The sequence below is a fragment of the Phaethon aethereus genome (assembly GCF_964289735.1).
Source record: "Phaethon aethereus genome assembly, chromosome: 6".
NCBI classification, from domain to species: domain Eukaryota; kingdom Metazoa; phylum Chordata; class Aves; order Phaethontiformes; family Phaethontidae; genus Phaethon; species Phaethon aethereus.
The window spans coordinates 29,738,150-29,756,710 of NC_138580.1; the positions used below are offsets into that span (position 1 = coordinate 29,738,150).

At 46.5% G+C, this 18,561-nt stretch overlaps 1 protein-coding gene across 1 annotated transcript in view; it reads right to left on the reverse strand.

The window, feature by feature from the left end:
• KLF7 (KLF transcription factor 7) overlaps positions 1 to 18,145 on the reverse strand; it is a gene marked incomplete at its 3' end in the record, with an annotated part of 57,473 nt that extends 39,328 nt beyond the window's left edge. The window contains exon 1 of the mRNA XM_082001734.1: positions 16,887 to 18,145. Coding sequence (XP_081857860.1) covers positions 16,887 to 16,988 — 102 coding nt within the window. The 5' untranslated portion in view covers positions 16,989 to 18,145. The remainder of the gene's footprint in view (positions 1 to 16,886) is intronic.
• Between the last annotated feature and the right edge of the window lie 416 nt (positions 18,146 to 18,561).

The window sequence follows — 18,561 nt, forward strand, 5'->3', positions numbered from 1 at the left end:
ATGATTAGCAATTTTTTAAAAATTATTATGAGGATTTAGGGATTGAGTTAAGTACATTTGGATTCAAGCAGAAGTAATGGTAGTAAAGGGTATAATATCACCGCTGCTGCTGAGCCCCAGCCAGAGTCATGGCCTTTTCCCGCGTTTGGCTCTTGACAGAGTTACAGACAATCCTGGTGAGTAACTCGGGAATTGGCAAGAGAATGGAAGGGGAAGAAAAACAGTCCCAGCTAATCACCTGCTTAACCACAGCCAGCAAATCTGAGGATTTCGTAAAAACTAGGTCCTGTGTGTGCCTCGTGACGAGTTTGAAGAAGGCTGGAGAGGTACCACCCCTATGCCAGGTGACTCAGTGTGGAAGAAAACATAGCAGAGAAGCTAAAGGCTGAGTGGTAAATACTGACGGCATGTGAGGAAGGACTGACTGTAATAATAAACACGAGACTAAATGGCCTTTAAAATCAGGAGAAAGACCACCTTAGCCACAAAGAGAGGTGTGTCATCCATTGCTGGAAAGAAAAACTACCACAGAAATGCTGCATCAGCACCAGTCATCTTTCTCCAGCACTCAGCTGGGACAACACATCGTCAAAAGTGGGGAAAATGACAGACTTGCTCCCGCTCCACAGGGAAGAAATCCTGCCATGAATCCCCTCTGCCACCTCTCCACCAAAACCACTGAGACTATCAAAGCCAAACCCTGCACCAGGGAGGTGAAATGCTGTGTTTGAGCACACCAGGCCACCTCCATGCTGTGTCTGCTAAGCGTTTCTCACCAGAGAAGTGTGGTGCTGCTCCAGAGCTGCTGGCACAAAGTCTTCCCAGAAAGGGGTGCTGCAAAAAGTGTCTAGACAGACCAAAATTAAAAAGAGCAAATTATATGACACTGCCCACTATCTCCAAACCAGGGCCAGATTCTCAGAGGTAGGAGTAAATCGCTAGCGCCATAGTTGTAACTAGTGGAGTCATCTTAATTTACACTAAGCAAGGATCTGGCCCAGAAAAATATTCCTGTCAAGTTCGCAGCCAAAAATTCTCCACTAGACCACATTCCACCAGTTAAACTGCCAGGGAAGACAATTGCAGAAAGAATTTAATTAAAATGGAGATCAGGGAGCTGGTATTCGTTTCAAGCTCTGCTCTCGACTTCCTCTCTCCAACAACTGAGCGCTTGGGTGTCCCAGTTTCCCAGCCTGTAAAATGGGCACGCTACAGCTTCCCTGCTCTCTAAGGGCAATGGCTGTGAAACATCTTACCTGTTCAAAGCCCAGCCATCAAATCAAACAGACAACTGAATGCTCTAAACCTCTGGGTCTTGGATAAAAGGGTATGTATTTTTCTCTGCTGAAACAGCTCTGTCATTGCTCTTGGAAAATCTGAGCCTTAAAAAGGCAACTTGCAAGTTTTGCTTCCAAAACTGTAGGTGTCAGGTCCTCTGACTTATCAGGGTACTGCCGAGGGTTTTTGCTGTTCCAGACTGCACCAATTTGCCGGCACAGTCCCTGGTACCGAAATAGAGGCAGGCACCGAGAGTACTGCTTTCCCACAATTTTCTCATTCATATTTTATTTCTGAACTTTGACTTTTGTACTGATTAACATCTGGATGACAGTGGATTTTCTGCATACCCCTCTGTTTTCAACTCTTCCAGGAAGTTATTAGAGGGAAGAATACACTCAGGATGTAGACCAGTGCAATCACACCATCAAGTCATAAGGATGGTGCCATGTGGTACCTCATAGTAGCAAGTCCTTTCTTTGTTTTCACTCCTTAATTTCTGTTAAAACATTTGGCTTTTTACATGCTAGTCTACAGGATCATTAGCAACAGCACACGGTTTAGGACCTGTTTCTTTACAGTCCTCGCGTTCCACACAAAATCCCCTCTCAGATACCCACAGCTTAAGAGCTTGCTGAATAAAGGGGAGAAAGATGACAGTTCCTGTTAGAAGTTTTCACAGAGGCAGAACCAAGCAAAAACCAGCAGAGAGCCACTGCCCGCAGCCAGCTGTGCACCTCATTGCTATTTGGCCAGGCCCCACTGTTTTGTTATAATGCCCGCATGGGGCGAGCAGCCTTCCCCCTGCGCAGGAAGGAAAAGGAATCGCCCATCTTCTGAAACAGGAGGAAAATATCTTCGCCATGCAGGCAGCACAAGCTGACTCAAAGGAGCGGAGACGGTTAAAAGCAGCGCAGCGGACAAACACAGCAGGAAGGTCCAGAGCACGGGGTGACCCGCCAAGCGAACCGAAGAGCGCCTTGCAGCCCAGAGCAGCTAACGCTCCCCCGGCTCAAGCAGGCTCCTTTGCTTTACGCTAGCAGCTTGGCAAATCCCCCTTTAAGGCCGTGAGGCCAGGGTGGCCAGGGAACTACCCTGCTCAAGGCCACCACAGCCACCCCACCCCGGTGGGTGGTGACAGAGGGGGGGACCCTCCAGAGGGACGGTGGTGGGACCCTGCCACTGACCCCGCAGCGTGTCAGACCGACCTGCTCCCTGCCACGTCGGAGCAGGTCCCTTTGCTGAAGAGAAGGGCAGAGGTGTGCTGGATGGGCACTGAAACTCAAGGGGCCTTTACCCTTTAACCACGATCCAGGTTAAACTCCCACCTCACACCTATCAGCCAAAAAAATAGTGGTCTTAACTAACTAACTAACTAACCAGCACATAGATACTGTTTCCTGAACAAAGGGGAGCCACTCACAGTGACCCTGCTCTTCCCAATACTAATACCACCATGTGATTTTCAACCCCACAGCTGTATTTGTGTTTTTAGGCTCTTCAAAATGCTGAGATCTTCCACGATTTCCTGTCAATAGCCAGCAGTCAGAACCAGCTACCACCAAGTTAAGTCATTGGCACCAATTTGACATCATCCCATTTAAAGTCTGATCTGTTTCGTTAAACAAACAAACAAAAACTTGGCATCATTTTCTTTGTTTCTGTTTACTTTGATGGATCGCAGCCCTCACTATAAAAATACGCTTAATAAAAACAAATCAGAAAACGAAGGAAACTGACAAAAAGCTTTCATTGTGAAGAAAAGCAGGGAAAAGGGCTTAAGGTGGAAATGCTAAATTTTTTTGTGATGCCAGCAGAGAGAGGCAGTATATAAAGAAAATCACACAGGGGCAGGAAATAAATCCTTGAGATAGAATTTGGAAAAAGACAAAATAATGCATTTATGGAAGAAACAGCAACACAACATGCACGCTCAATACAAAGCAGAGAACCACGTAAGGCTGAAAAGAGACCTAGGACAGATAAGACATGGGGAAGACCAGTATAGCTTCGAGGACACGTTCTTAGCATCTGATACACAGGAAAATTGGAAGGAACACAGAGATGGAAAGTATGACAAAATTGAAAGGGACATGCACATTTATTACTATTTATCATGTCTGTTCCACAGTCAGTGTTATAATCTCCAGTCAATGGGTAGGGGTCTCATTTCATATTTAGATAAAAATCCTTGAAAGAGCTGATATAGATAAGATGGGAATAAGCATCACAGACCATGCAGCTAAGGACAGGGTGAACCCAAACAAAGCAATGGACTTGCTTATGGATTAGAGAGAGGCAATGGGAAGGGGAGGAATTAGACTCAGGTAGGAGACAGAACAGCCTGTTAGATATTCCTCCCCTAAATTAGGTTTTAGCACATGCTTCCAAGGAAAGCAGGGCCTCACACTAGGTGGATTTCAAATGAGACTAGAAAGCATCACCGAGGCATACAATAAGAAATGGCACCTGGGCATAAGAATTTAATGATCTAACAGTGCTAATTTCCAAGCTTATTTGTTTCTGGACCAGAATATCATAGAATATGCTTATATCATAGAATTATAGAATAATTTGGGTTGGAAGGGACCTTTAAAGGTCATCTAGTCCAATCCTCCCTGCAATGAGCAGGGACATCTTCAACTATATCCGGTTGCACAGGTTATTGTTGCAGGATGAAGACAGTGACAGAAAATGCCTTTTCATCATGTGCACCCTGCTCTTGAACCTCATTTGCCTTCAAAATTATACAATAAGACCCCCTTGCTGAACACAAGGTCTGGCCTGACCCTCTCTAACCTTTGAGGCCAAGCTGCTGTCAGAAAGTGGCCCCACACCCTCTCTGTGACATGGTATGGCATGGCATGGCATGGCATGGCATGGCATGGCCTCACTTTTGATTCTAGTCAGTGCAGGAGGAAGCTCCCCCCCCCCGCAACCTGACCTCAGACACATTTCCAACCTGACACACAGTACCTGTGTGATGGATTCTCGAAATGAAACGTGTCTGGCCGCCCATATGTGCACCCTTCATGACTCACATTTACACTACAGCTTTTTGACATCATTAAAACAGAGCAAAAAGGTCTCAAAGAGGACTTGCAGAAGCAGATTTTAAGGTCAAAAAGGGCCATTCTGAAAATTTACTCTGAGCCCTGGACAACACAGCCCACTGAATTACACAAAGGGCTCCTTTAGACGCTCATCAACATCCACTTTCAGGTTGGTTTCCACTGCTGGATATGAAAGCCTGAGGGTAAATCAGAATGGGATCCTTCCTTCTTCCCATGTACTGAGACTGTTCAGAAACCTCTCTCATCTGTCTTCATTTCACAGATGGGTATTACTGTCCTGGGGGAAGCAATGCCCACACCAGACATCATCCTACCTTGTAGTGCTGGGGAGAGCATATCTGCACTTAGAAGCATCTTCTCATTCCCTCCCACCTCCACATTTTCTTCATTTGAAAAACCAAAGAAAACAAATCATGCTACATCCTTTGTTTTATAGAGGGCAGCTCAGGACCTCCCACTCTTTCATGGCAAGAAAATTTCTTTCCGGTACAGTTTCCATTATTTATTAGCTGAAGGTGGGGGGAGAAATGGTATTTATAGGATGCCTAAGGTCATACTCACTATAAAACAGAAATAAGCGAATATAGCTAGAGCACAACTTAGTGGCCTATTGTGCAACATTTTTAAAAATGTACTCTCTCATTATGGCACTTAAGAATATCTCCTCCCCTCAACACCAGTGGAAATACATTTATGAGAGCCATAGAGCAGCAATATTGTTTTAATCAAATCATTAAAATGGGTGTGCTGTTTTCTGCCCACATCCTGATATTTATTCCACATCCTGACAAGACCTGGGATTTGAATAGACCATTCTCCTGCAAGGTGTCAAGTGACTTCATGGACGCTGGGCCAGTGTAAATCCGCATATCACCACTGTGACTTTAGCAGATCTGCATCAGTTTGCATCAGCCCAGGATCTGACTCACTGACTGATCTGAAATCCCCAACGTGATGTGGGTACTATTCTTCCCGTTTACAAAGAGAAAAGGCATTCAAAACTGAATGCCAAAGGTTTTCTTGACCTTTTCCACTTAAACGTAAAGAAATGGAAAGGACACAGAAATTCCCATCTTATACCACAGCGCAACAACATCTGACCAGAGATGCAGCTTGTTCAAAGAAAACACTGACTGAATTACAAGGCTTTGCAGCTGGTATAGCTCTCACTGCACAAAGAATCCATGTGAGACAGCCCCGTGAGGAGGAGTCTTCAACCTAGGGCATCCACCCGGTGTCCAGCTCGACAGGCACTCAAGACTGGGCAGATGAGTATTCAGCATTTTCTACAAGTCACATGTGCTGGAGGTATTTGGGAGTAAGAAACCACCCATGCCTTGCTTCCCTTCTTTCTCTCAAATTTGTTCTTTGTAGCCTTTGTAGGGCTCTGTGCACCTACCGCTATTCTTCTCAGCACTGAGAAACTATGCTGGGAAGTCACCCGTTTCCCCAAGTCCTTCACACCAGAAGGTAACTCTGCACTGGCATTCTTCTGTTCTCTCTCAAACAACTGAGGCTTATTCATGTCGTAAACAAACCACCAAAGCCCAGAAAGCCCAAGACAAGCTAGGCCCACTCAGTAAAGAGTATTTAAACTGGGTACCTTGAAACTGATTTGCCAGAATCCAAGAAAGATTAATAAAGGATTAATAATAATAAAGAACTCTCAGAAAACACAAAACTGACTTGAGTGAGCAGAAAATCGGAGCTGCCTGAAGAGAGAGCATGAGCTTTGCAGCCAACTCAGAAGTGTGCTGTGGGACCAGGCTGTCCTGGAGGCATGTGAACCGAGCAGAGCAAGGCCCCTGCATTACCTTCTTTAACCTCCAAATCACCCCAGATCCTGAGGCACTGATTCATGCAAACATCTTCATCCAGGGAAGCACTAGAGACAGAGATTTCAGCCCATGTCTGGAAGGTTTCATGCAGTAATCAATGGAAGAAACAGCAAAGCTCCTCCTGACCTTAACTGTACTATCAAACACCAAAAGACTCATTCCCTCTAGAAAAAACCTCACAGATTAAACCAGGCCCTTCCATTTTCAAACACTGTATACAACAATCTTTCTTTTCACTTTAAAAACAGAGGAGAGCTAAGGGATGTGCCAGTAAGAGAAGTCTACGCTGTTTTCCTGCAGTAGACAGTAGGAAGTTACACCAGGTGACATCTACTTACCCTGAAATTCTCAAACCTGCAAGAGAAGCACCTTACAAGCTCTTTCACTGGGTCACGTCAGCACTTACGGCAGTCTGCCTCTTCTTCCAAGACATCGGAGACCTCCGAAACTGTAAGTGCTTCCTTCCTCTGGTCTGATCAGACAGAAACACCCCTTACTCTCACTATTTGACTGCAGCCCCCACTGCCCTTTCACATGTTTCTTAAAGCCCCAGTTCTCAGAGGCTTCTGGTTGCATCTGAACCACCTTTCTCAGCACCAAAACCAAGCTCCTGGTTTCCTCAATTGTGCAGGAAAGCTTACAAATATGACTTTACGCTATCCCAAAAGATCAAAACCTGAAAACAAACAGAAGGAACATGCACCTTGCTACGGACCTGATGTACATAACTACTCTGGCTTACGAACAGCTGGGGGAGGGCTGTGACACCACCAGAGTGAACTGCGACAGCAGCGTCAGATGGAGACAGAAAAGAGCTATTTTGCCCAAACTGGCTGTATTCTCAAATAGGTCAGTCCAGTGCCCTTTGCTTCTCCCTTATTATTTTAAAATGCAGACAAAATTAAAAATAAAAGCAAGAGACACCAAAGTTCATCCCCATCTGATCTAGTCACTAATGAGAGAGGTTTATTTTTACTGGCACCGATTTTCCTTTGAGCAGCAAATGCAGCCTCTCCACTATCCACGTGTCGGAAACAAAGACATTTCTGGCCTGATGCTTTCCATATGAAACACCAGCTCCCATCTTTCTTCTCCCCTCTCCCTTCCTCCTTTCCATACTTTATTACTCACACAGCAGCTGTAGTAGCTTGCAGATGAGTGGAATGTTTTCTTCGGAGCAGCATAAATTTTCCAGGCTGACAGGACAGGCCAAAAGAAAGAAAAAAAAAGCCCAAAACCAGGGCTATTTAGTACCTTTCATCATCTCGAAGCAGGCAGCAAGCTCTGCAGGGCTGGCACCCTTCAAACTGCTGTGCAGCCACAGGAAAACAACGAAGCCCCTGAGCTGCTCACTTCACCCTGCACCCTGGGACATGGGGCACCTCAGACCCAGCAGTAAGCTAGAGGTGCCAAGGGAGGGCGAGTGCACTGACTCCTTGCCAACAAACCAGCACGGCACCTTGCCGGCAGCAGCTGAGCAGAGGAGAGAGGAGTCATCAGCAGTTGTGAGAAGCCCAAGAAAATGTGTGATTGCACCACTCTTGTGTATCTCATGCACGAACGTCTTACCAGACCCTCGCCCAGAGGGACAGCAGGCACCCAGATTAGAGACCAGAAGTATCCAGACGTTGCTCATGGCATCACATAGGGTTGTGGCTGCTGTTCTCAAAAGGTACAAGAGAGTCACAGGATGCAGAGAGTCTGGATACCTTTTCCTAGCCAAACTGCTAATAGTTGGGAAAAATGAATTGAGTTTTAGGGGTGCAAGCCCTGAAACAGAAGGCTAAAACTGACAACAAAGCCGAAGACATTAGCCAAGCCAAGCCCCTCACACCAAAGACAGTGCCAGGCCCCCAGGAAAACTTCAAGAAAGTAGAACTGGTTGAAACAGTTCTACCAAACATTCTCAAAAAAAATTACATTTTTGTCCTATCTAAAGTGTTTTATTGTAATATATTGGTTTTGGAGCCACCACATCATCCACTGAAATTTCACACATCCAAGATGTAATCTGGAATGGCAGACCTGAATCAAGCAAAGCAGTGACTCAAATCTGGGTCTCTAACATCACACCTAAGTGCTGTGATGTGGCCAATATCCATTTTGGGTGTAAAAAGCAAGCAGATAGGAGCACCTCTCACCTCTTCTACTTTTCCACCCACTGAACATTTTTCACCATGGCCTTTGCTCGCTGGAACCTTTGTTTTCCACCCAGCCCTGGTGGAGAATAAAGGCAGGCGATTAAAGGCAGTCCCCTACTGCACCCCCCCAGCACAAAGCAATTCAGCACAATGCTGATTCCCCTCCTGGGCTGGAGTGAAGACAAGTCGGCAGAGGTTGCAAATATTTACAAACCCAAGAACCTTCCTTATGCTTGAAAGTGAACTTTGCCCATTTGAGAGTCAGGATTAAAACCAAATGCCTAACAGCATAGCAGCATATTAGTAGTGAAAGCATTTTTAAAATATAATTTACTTGTCATGCCGCATGCATTTTTCCTCACCGCACAATCCAAACAAACAGTCATTTTCACTTTGATTTCCAGTCACTTCAGTTGCATGGGAAGAATGCTGCAGTGTGAGAGCTGCAAAGGCAGCAGGTGGGCAAGATGATCCTGTCCAAAAAAACAGAAACCCTGCTTCCAGGGCTTTTTTAATTATATAGATGGAGATACTTCCATTGATTGCAGTTTCTGTCAGAGTATGTTGGTTTACAAAGGTTCATCATGGTCAAACGTCAACCCTATGCCAACGTCCCTTTAAAACTGACCTTGGGAGGCTGCAGGTTTAAGGGCAGGATTTGTAAATCAGGACACTAATTGGAACATCTCAGAAGAGCCTCTCACAAGCCAGCGTCCTTCTCCTTTGCATCCTTCCCCATCAATCACGCTGTCTCCCAAGCTCGCCTGTGTCACTGCCTACTTCTCTATCCGTTGCTGAGTAGGAGCTGTTGACCCCCATGTATGATTTAAACCCCAGCTTTGCACTCAGGTCCACAATGCTGGGAAATAATCAAGAGGATTAGCGCATGTGAGACATAGTCCGTAAGCACCATGTTCAAAACCATTATGACACTTGAACAAGTATGCCTGCTGGACCTTCAGCAAGCATTAATATGCAGTCTGTGTGTAAATGACTCAGACTCCTTAGTGTATATTGTAAAGTATACCACATGCATCTTAATAGTTCTCCAAACAATAACACATGCAATGAATACACAGTTGCAGTGAGTGGAAATGCTCTGGATTGGAAAGGATCCTTCACGTGTAAGAACAGAAAGACGGGTACCTGCTTTATAAGGATTAAGAGCCTGAGAGCAGCCTGATATATCAGAGCTGATATATAAAACCTTTTAAACAAAAAAATTCCCATGACTTCCTGCCTGACCTTCCTACACCTAACTCCAACACCTTTAGAAAACCTAGAAAAGGGATCAAACTAGTACTATGCACAGGTTGTCTCAAAGACAACACAGACGTCCGGGAAGGGGGATTTAAGCTTATCTTTTGGATCCTTATTTTCATTTTTTCGGTGAGGCGATGCCACACTCTGCCGAGGGCTCCCTGCACAGGAGCTGTCCTGCGTGTTCAGCACCTGCCTGCTGGCGTGGCAGGATTTGGGCCGGCAGCATCGGAGGGACTGGCCACCCGTCTCTCCACAGCCTAGCACAACCCTGCCCGAGCACCGCAAACCCGTAATATGAATCCTCGCAGCAGCCCTATGTGAATGGAAGAGCTGCCAACTCATCTTGTAACTGAAGAACTGAGAAGCAAGGTTTGGTGTTCTGATTAAATCCAAGATGTCTAACTATCTTTGAGCATAAAGGCTGAAACGATTTCTTCTAAGAAGGGAAACGAGACATGAACCCTGCTCTCACGGGCAGCCCAACCACCTGAACAGCCAGGCAGCCTTCCTCACCAGCCGCTGCCAGAGCGGGGATGGCAAATACAGCCTGGTAAACACAGTGATAGGCGAGCTTTTTCTGATCTACGTGCCTGTCTGTACTGCCAGCTCTCAAAATGCCACAATTGTGGCATTTTCTTAATGCTGTCGGAATCAAGTAAGTGTGGGAAATCCCAATTTTTTTTAATTCCTGAGAATAAAAGACAATAAAAAAGTGGCTCAGAAGCAAGGAAAGTAAAAAGAAAGAACATCAAATTAAAAAATAAAAAGTCTGTGACTTTGAAGACAATCTCAGTGTCTTGGGAACCAGGCACATGATTTTTTAACTCAAAGTGGCAATGCTGAGAAGGAGACACAACCAAGAGAGTACCAAACTCAGATACTCAAAATGTGTAGCACCTGTCAAGACTGAAGCCGATGGAAGAAAATTGGGACGGTCTCAGATACAACAGCATCAAGATGGGGAATATACCTGTGTAACATCTGTACTCCAAATCCGTTCTCTACCCAGGAAAATTTGGGAGGAGGAGAGGCTCTTCCCCTGGCAAGTTTGTTTAGTTTCTTTGCTACAGAATCAGCTGAATTTTGAAGTTCAAGTGAATCCGATTCATCTGGACCAAGGCAGAAACAAGCATAGTACAAAGAGGACCTCTGGGGAGAAGAAATTAAACAATTCAGGTAGGTGATTTCTGCAACTTGAGCCTGAAAGACACCACAAAAATGGCCCTCCCAGCTCCTGAGTGTCGCTGGGAGTTTGGAAGTGGTGGCATCATCATAGATGAATACATAAAGCTATGGGCAGGAGGCACTTTAGAGTCCAGGGAAACAGAAAGGAAAGTAAGAGGGACTCAGCACCATTCTTGAAAACACCTTTATTAACTCTCCAGAATTGAGGTTTACCATCAAAAAGGAAAACTGCCAACAATTACAGTACCTGTGAATAACTTTTTATGAGGTTTTAAACATGGTGATCAAAAGCCTACAATTTTTCTTCCCCTCTGCAGAATGTAACAAACTTGACAGGAGATGAGGTGTACTATTACCCCATTACTTAATGTACTGAACACCAATGCTGCTCAGCCAGTGAGCAAGATGTCTTTGTTTTATAAGGATAATTGCAATCAAGGTTGTTCATATGCAGCTACAGATTCAAACAGAAGGACCTTCCTTCTCATTTTCCTATAACATGTTTCCCAATGCAGAATGGAGAAGCAACACACTGGATTGTTTCTCAGCAGACAGTCATTTGACAAGGCCTCAAAAAATATGACAATAACCAGAAGATACCATTTGCCTCCACCCTGGAGAGCTTAAGTGTGAAATTACTGCCTGGAACTGAAGACTGTCTGCCATTTCAACATGGAATTATCACATTGCAGACTAGCTATATATCATGACTTTTATGTAGCCTACCCTAATCTATGCATTGCCTATTCAATAGGACATATGGAAACGTGGCCTTGGGGGAGAGGAGGTTTAAGCATCCCAAACAAATAAGACAAAGTATTTCCTAGTTGAGTACCCACATTTTTATTGTGCATTGCTTAAAGGTATTTACCCCATTTCAAAATCACTTGACACAAGTCACACACTTTAATTAGCTATTTTAAGACCTGTAACATGGATTGCTGGGGCTCTACAGATTCATAATGCCAAGAAATAATCACTTATAACAACAGATTCTGTAATTAAGGAATCATAAAACAATAAAGACAGCAGTTTCAAGTTTGTCTTTCTCCATCTCTTTCTGTAAGGTGACAGGAGCATGCTTCCAGGACACGGAGCAAGCAGAGAGCCTGCAGGTATAAACGGACCAGTGCTCAGGGTCTGAATACACTGCATTACACATGTGGCTGTTCTTGGAAGTCAACCATTTCTGCAAGTTATTCTCAAGAGGCATGATGTACTATAAGCACTTAAGAAATGTGTTACACTGTGACTGGAACCAAGATGAAATGGCAATATTAAAAGAGATGGTTTAGTTTATGTAGTAGCCAACTATGCCATTAAACTAGAACAATGGAGACGATGGGGAGGCAGGAATGTTCTCCAGTGTGATTTATTCCTTTCCAGTAGCAGTGGAAATTTTTCCTATAGGCCTGAAAATGACCCTGTCTGCCAAGCAGAAGTCAACATTAAGATGTAAGAGTTCTGCTAGATTAGTCACCTCGGGATACTCTGCTCTCACACAGCACAGGGATCTCAAAGCCCTTTGCCAGAATGGGTGGAAACTCAGCCTCTGAAGCGCCGCAAAGACCATGCCTTAGCATTATTGTTGTCAGTCACTTCAAAAAAAGGGAAACTGAGGCTTGAAGAATTGGTTAAAAATATGCAAAGAAGGCTCTACGACAAGTCAGGACCAAAACAAAGGCTTCCTTGATCCTACGCTTTACAGGAAACATGCATCTTCCTCGGAAGGATCATTGTTTGCTGCAGCTAAGCGCAGCCGGGTCAGCCAAGGCAAGAGGAAATGTTACTGGGCAATGGTTATCAGGCAAACAATATAATGCCATTTCCACTTCTGCCAGCCAGTTAGGCCTGCTTGGCCTGATGACATGCATGAGAAAGGCTGGCTCTTTTACAACAAGCCAGGGTTTGGCACCTAAGCCCTGTTGATTTTATACACCTGCATCAGCTACACACACAGTGACCCTGTGCTTTTTGTGTTCCCATGCCCTGACGTGATGGGAATTGCCATGTCAGAGGCTCCCCTATAGGCCCCACAGAATATGAAAAGAGCCCCAAAATGTCTCCTGATCAGACCCCTTCTCCACACAAGGACGGTGAGTCCAGAGTCCTCCAAGGGGCCTATGGAGAAGGATAATAGGGATGGTTTGAAATGTTACCCCTAGAAAGAGACGTATCTGGCTACTGAAGATGCCTTCTGTACACTGATGTTTTCATGACCCCACAAATGACATTGTGAAGGCCCAGCAGAAAGAACAGACTGAGGCCCCATGTCCAGCCCTTCCCAATTGTCAGCCCTGCTCTCCCCCTCTTTGCAGCCTGGCACACTGAGAATGTGACCACGTGCAGCTGCACAGGCCATGCTCCTCAGTCGCCTCCCTCAAAAACAGCCTCCTACCCACTTCCTTCCTCTGCAGAGTAACGAGGTGCTCTTCGGCCTCGTGCTGCCTCTCCCAGCAGCCTGGTTCCAATCTCGAGGATGCCACATCAGACAGTTACCCCCGAGCAACGGCACATGTGGCCAGAGGTGCTCCCGCTGCACCACAGCAGCCACACAGGTGCCAAAATCTCCCCCTGCCCTGGCCCTGAACTGCAGAGTCAGCTTGCAGGGACAGAGAGAAACCAGGATGGTTCAGTCAGAGCCAGGATGAAGTGCCAGGCAGAAACATACAGATACTGAGATACCAGCCAGGTGATGTACAGCGAACACCTCATTTTCCAATGCACAGAGCCCACCTCTTCCTTTAATCTGTCTCAGTGCCGTGGCAGCTCAACGCTGCTGGAAGAGCTAAACAAAGACTAAACAAAGTTCCCTCTCTCCTGATGAAGTTGTGCTATGAATTACTCATTAGATCCTGACCTCCCCACTCCAAGAAAAAGCCCTCCTGACCTCAAAAGTGTTTTGTCTGAAGGAATACACCCAAAGCTGACACAGAGAAGTTAAGCTTTTGCTACCTAAAAACCGATCCCTCCCTTCTCAACATGTTTTTTTAAAATAACATGAAACACATCATGGATTCAGTTCCAGCTTCCACCTCAGGTATTTCCAGTTTTACAATGTAAACTATGTCCAGGACAGAGTGAGAGGGGTTTTTTGTTTGCATTTTCTCCTCCTAAAAATGAAACCTACACAAGAAATGACAATCCCTTCCTACACAAAATCTGTTTTGTTTTGTACATATTGCTGGGTTGCTCTCATTCAACTCCACTGCTAATTGTCAAAAGCACAGATACCAAACTTGCTCACATTTCTCTTGCAGTGGGAAGGAAAAAAGGGAGAGAAGATCAGCTGACTACATGCAAGCATTTAGCAACCTGCCTGTGCTGTCAGTGCCCCCCGTGAGTGACGAGTGTTTCACAATCGGAAATATGAGCAACTGCCCCAGCTGTGTAGTCCTCAGCCAGCAGCTACAAAAGTGTGGTCCAGATTCAGGAGAAAAGGAAGACAGGACTGTGTCAACACTTTCACTCCAAGGTGTGCTCTGATTTTCAGTGAGGCAAGTGCATCTTTTATCAGAGTAGACACCATTTCTACTACTGCCAGGAGCAGGAGCTGGCACAAACTAACCTCTCCGTATCAAGCACTAGTAGCTGCTAATCACAAAACAACTGGAGCTCACAATGTGATAAGGAAGCCTGCTCTTGACCCACAAAACTACTCCCCGTCTTTTAAGACACTGAAGTAATCCCCCAGGGTGGTGCTTTGCATCTGGGAGAAGCACTGCTCTGGAGCCTCTGTGGAGCTCAGGTATGGCACCAGAGCTCTTCAGGGGAGTGGAGGCAAGCCCCATTCAAGTGTTTTCAGTCAAAATTAAAGCTGCTCCTTCCCAATCCTGATGCTTCCCGCAGGGATCAGTCACTGCCCTGTCTGTCTTCCCTGGGGTCTTGACTGCCGCCCAAGATTTGTAAGGGATACCTTCAGAAACACACACACATTCCTTTTCCCAATGTTGCTACGGTTTGCCTCAAATAAATAAACCCCCAAGACCTGGCTACATTCACAACTGATTCAGAAGAATGAAATTGGGGTCTCTGTGTCAGTGGGTCTGCCAAGCCTGCGTGACAGCATGCTCTGTACGGCCAGCTTCGGCTGCTCCCACCACTGATACATCAGTTTTGCAAGGAGAGTCCAGGCAGCACCAGGGAAATAGAAACGAATTGTAAATACAGGATGTATTATGAAACATCAGGCACTGGCTGGAGGATTTGAGGGGAAATAAGGGAAAATGCAAAAAATTATTTTAAACTTATCTTTCCAAACATATGAGGAGAATTAGTGGGTTTATCCAGGAGAGTGTGAGCTTAAATTCTGCAATAGTAACAGTGGGCTTGGGTAGGTGCATTGTACTGTATAAAACAAACTGCTGCTCTTCCACGCATAAAAGAAGGCAGCAGGAGACCGAGTATCACACACAGTACTGCCTAAAGCATGCTGGCTATGTCAACAGATTATCTCGCTTTGGACTGTCTGGACTGTTACAAATATGCAACTGAATACGCAACAGATCCAACAACAATGATGCTATGCATTTAATTTTTTTAATGAAATTATATTAACCTCTTTGGTTTAATTAGCATGTTAAAAATATAAAAGGAAAGCAGATGTGACCATCATGGATGTGCAAACTGAATATGAACAACAAAAAGCATCCCCTCCCCCTCAGAGGATAAAGCAAAGTTGGATCAGTCATTTTGCAAATTAAATCCTGAACGTGTTCACACTGTAGCTGTCAATAAATCTCTTGTCTGTGTCCACATATGCACACAAAGCTGAAGCCACAACAATTTTACTAGGGTAAGCCTTTAAAGATCCATCCCTGGTCCAGCTGGATGACAATGCTACAGCGTGAGTGCTCCCCTGAAGCCCTATCGTCTACATTTATCCCCACACACACTTCTAAGGAAAAATTAAAAGAATGTCCCAAACTGTCACTAACTGGAGACCTAACACAGGCTACTCTCACGCTAGCCAAGACTAAGGTGAATGCTGGCATGGTGAAATCCAGTGGCTCGTTATTCTTACACCGATAGTGCGACGGGTCTGTGCGCTGCATTAGCACCACATGTCATCCCAGCCACACTCCACTATTCCTACCCGCCAGTGGATTTTTTTTCTTTTAAAGAGACACTAGTTTCCAGAATTTCGCCTGGTGTATCACCTCTGCCAGAAAACCACATCAAGAAACAGGATTGTCTCACAAGGTCCTGCCATAACGAGGAATCCTGTCCTTCCTTTTCCCTCAGTATCCCAGCTGATAACTATTTATGTAGCTATGCATTTGGGCTCATAGTTCATTTTATACACCACTTTTCTCTGTAACCTACTCTTCTCCTCGGTCTTATTTATTCACTCCACCAGTCATCGTTTTAATGCATTCGTAATACTTGATTTCCATCTTAAAAGTATCCTAATTCTGTCTGCCTATTAACCCTACGGTGCCTCAAAACACACTGGTTTACTGGAACCAGCCTAAGGCGTCATTGTTTTAAGATACAGAAAGAAGTGTGTGTTTCTCCCCACCTTCTGGAAAAAAAAAAAAAAGAAAAATAAGTCACCTCCCTAGTTACAGAATTTAGCCTAAGAGCTTTTGCTAGGGCTACCCCACACCTGCCCACCCCCCAGCTCTGACTTAAGCTACGATTTTTACTGACATATACAAATTACTTGAAAATAAGAACGATCTATATATATTCCGTTTCCACCAGCTGCCAGTTGTCACCACTGACTGGAAGTGATCAGCCTTGTTTAAAAGAACAACAACAACAAAAAAATCTACGCTCAAAAATTAAATAAAAATAGTAGTCATCATAAAAACAAAACCCTAAAGAATGCCACCGGATCTCAGGTGCTGCCGGGCGTGCTCAGAAAGGACTGAAGGCAGACAGATTTGAATGGACTGCTCAGTTTGTCATGGCAAAAAATACAGAGATTTAAAGGTCTACCCACGCCGAAAAAAAAAAAAAAAAGAACCACCAGAAAAAAAAAACAAAAAACAAAAAACCAACCCTGAATTAAAGAACAAAAATAAAATAAAGTCAGAAATGCAGCCCCAATGCATCGACTGTCTGCGCTTAAGAGATTTACAGGAGTAATTTAAATGATTCACCTGCTGCCAGTTTTCCTCCAAGGATGGCAAAGCTGAGAAGTAGCCGGTGTCGTGGACAAGCTGGAGTTCCTGGAATATACTATAACTAGCCAAGACATCCATGCTGCTGCTGAGCAAGACCCTCTCTTTCTGCTTTTGTGTGTGTTTGTTTGCTCGGGTGGGGGGTTGTTTTTGATCATAAAAAAAAAAAGGAGGAGGAAAATCAACCAATGATAGATCCAGCGTCCCTTTGGCTTTGTTTTGTTTCAGTCACACTTTAAAAAAAAAAAAAAAAAAAAAAAAAAAAAGAGGGGAGAGGGAGAGAGAGAAAGAATCAGCGCGGAGGGACGGCGAGGGCCGGGGGCCGGGCCGAGGAGGACGAGCGGCGCCGGCACGCACCGAGCACCCCGCGGCCGCCGCACCGGGGCACGTCCCCGCCGCCGCGCACCGCGCAGCCCCGCGCCGCGGCCATGCGCGCTCGCGCCCGTCCTCCACGCCCCCTCCCCTCCTTATTTTCGGGAGACCACGTCCCCGTCCCCCCCCGCCCCGTTTTCCTCTCACCCTCCCTCAGCAAACCCGGCCCGCCTCCCCCCCCGTGCGACCGCCGCCGCCACCGCCTCACGGCCGCCCCGCCCCCGGTCCCCCGCCCCGCGCGCGCGCAGCCGCGCGGCCCACTCAGGCAGCGCGTGACCATGTAGGGTAAACGGTGGGGCGGGGAGGGCGGGCCCGCGGCGCGCCTGAAGTCACTATCGTCCAATGGCGACGCTGCTTAGGGCGCGGGAGGCGGTGGCGGGCCGCCGGCGACGGCGCCGATTGGTCGGCAACGCGGCTCCCGCCTCCTCCCCGCGGCCCGTGAGGCGGCGCGCGGCGAGCTATTTTTAGGGCGCTATATAAGGGGGCGGCGGGGCGGGCGGCCGTGGTAGTACGCGGCGTGTTGAGGGGCGGTGCGGGGCTTCTGTGCTTCAGCCCGGCCGCAGTTCCCGGTTTCGGCGGATCAAACCGCTCTTGGGGGGCGGCTGCCGCTGCCTCTCGCTGCCCCTCTCCGCCCTCGCCGCGGGGAAGGCACCGGGCACCTGGTGCCTGCCGACAGGCCGCTATTCCCGCGGCGTGTATTGCTCTCCAGCCACCAGTGCTGGAGTCCCCAGGGGCTGCGGGTGGCCAGACAGAGAAAAGCGCTTTTTTTCTTCAGTCACAGATGGCTGGGGAAGGACGCGCAGCTGGTGCGGGTGTGTGAGGGGACAGAGTAGGAATATACCCTGAGCAGGAGCAGCCAGCGTAAGGAGCATGTGCTTGCTGCCAGTGCACGGAGTCAGTGGCAGCCCAGCCTCTTGGGGCACAGGCAGTGCCCAGTGTTAGCCCAGCCAGGCTCTCTCCAGAAATGCTCCTGTGCTTATTAAAGCATCTATCATGGCATTTAACCAGGATTAGCTGTGAGCTGAGCCCCTGCTGAGTGCTAGTTTGGGTTGGCTAATGACCTTAAATGGTTAGTCTGGTGCAGAGCTTCCCCAGAATTGCTCTGGCCCTGGGCAGGGTTGCGTTTCTCCTTTTGGAAGGATTGCAGAACTGCATGTGCTCATTTAAAGATAACGGAGGGGGTTCCAGCAATAGAAGAAATACGTTCTCTGCTTCCCTCAAATTCGGAGGGCCCTGTAGTCCCATTGATTGCATTGCCAGGGCCATATCTAGCCACCAGGCT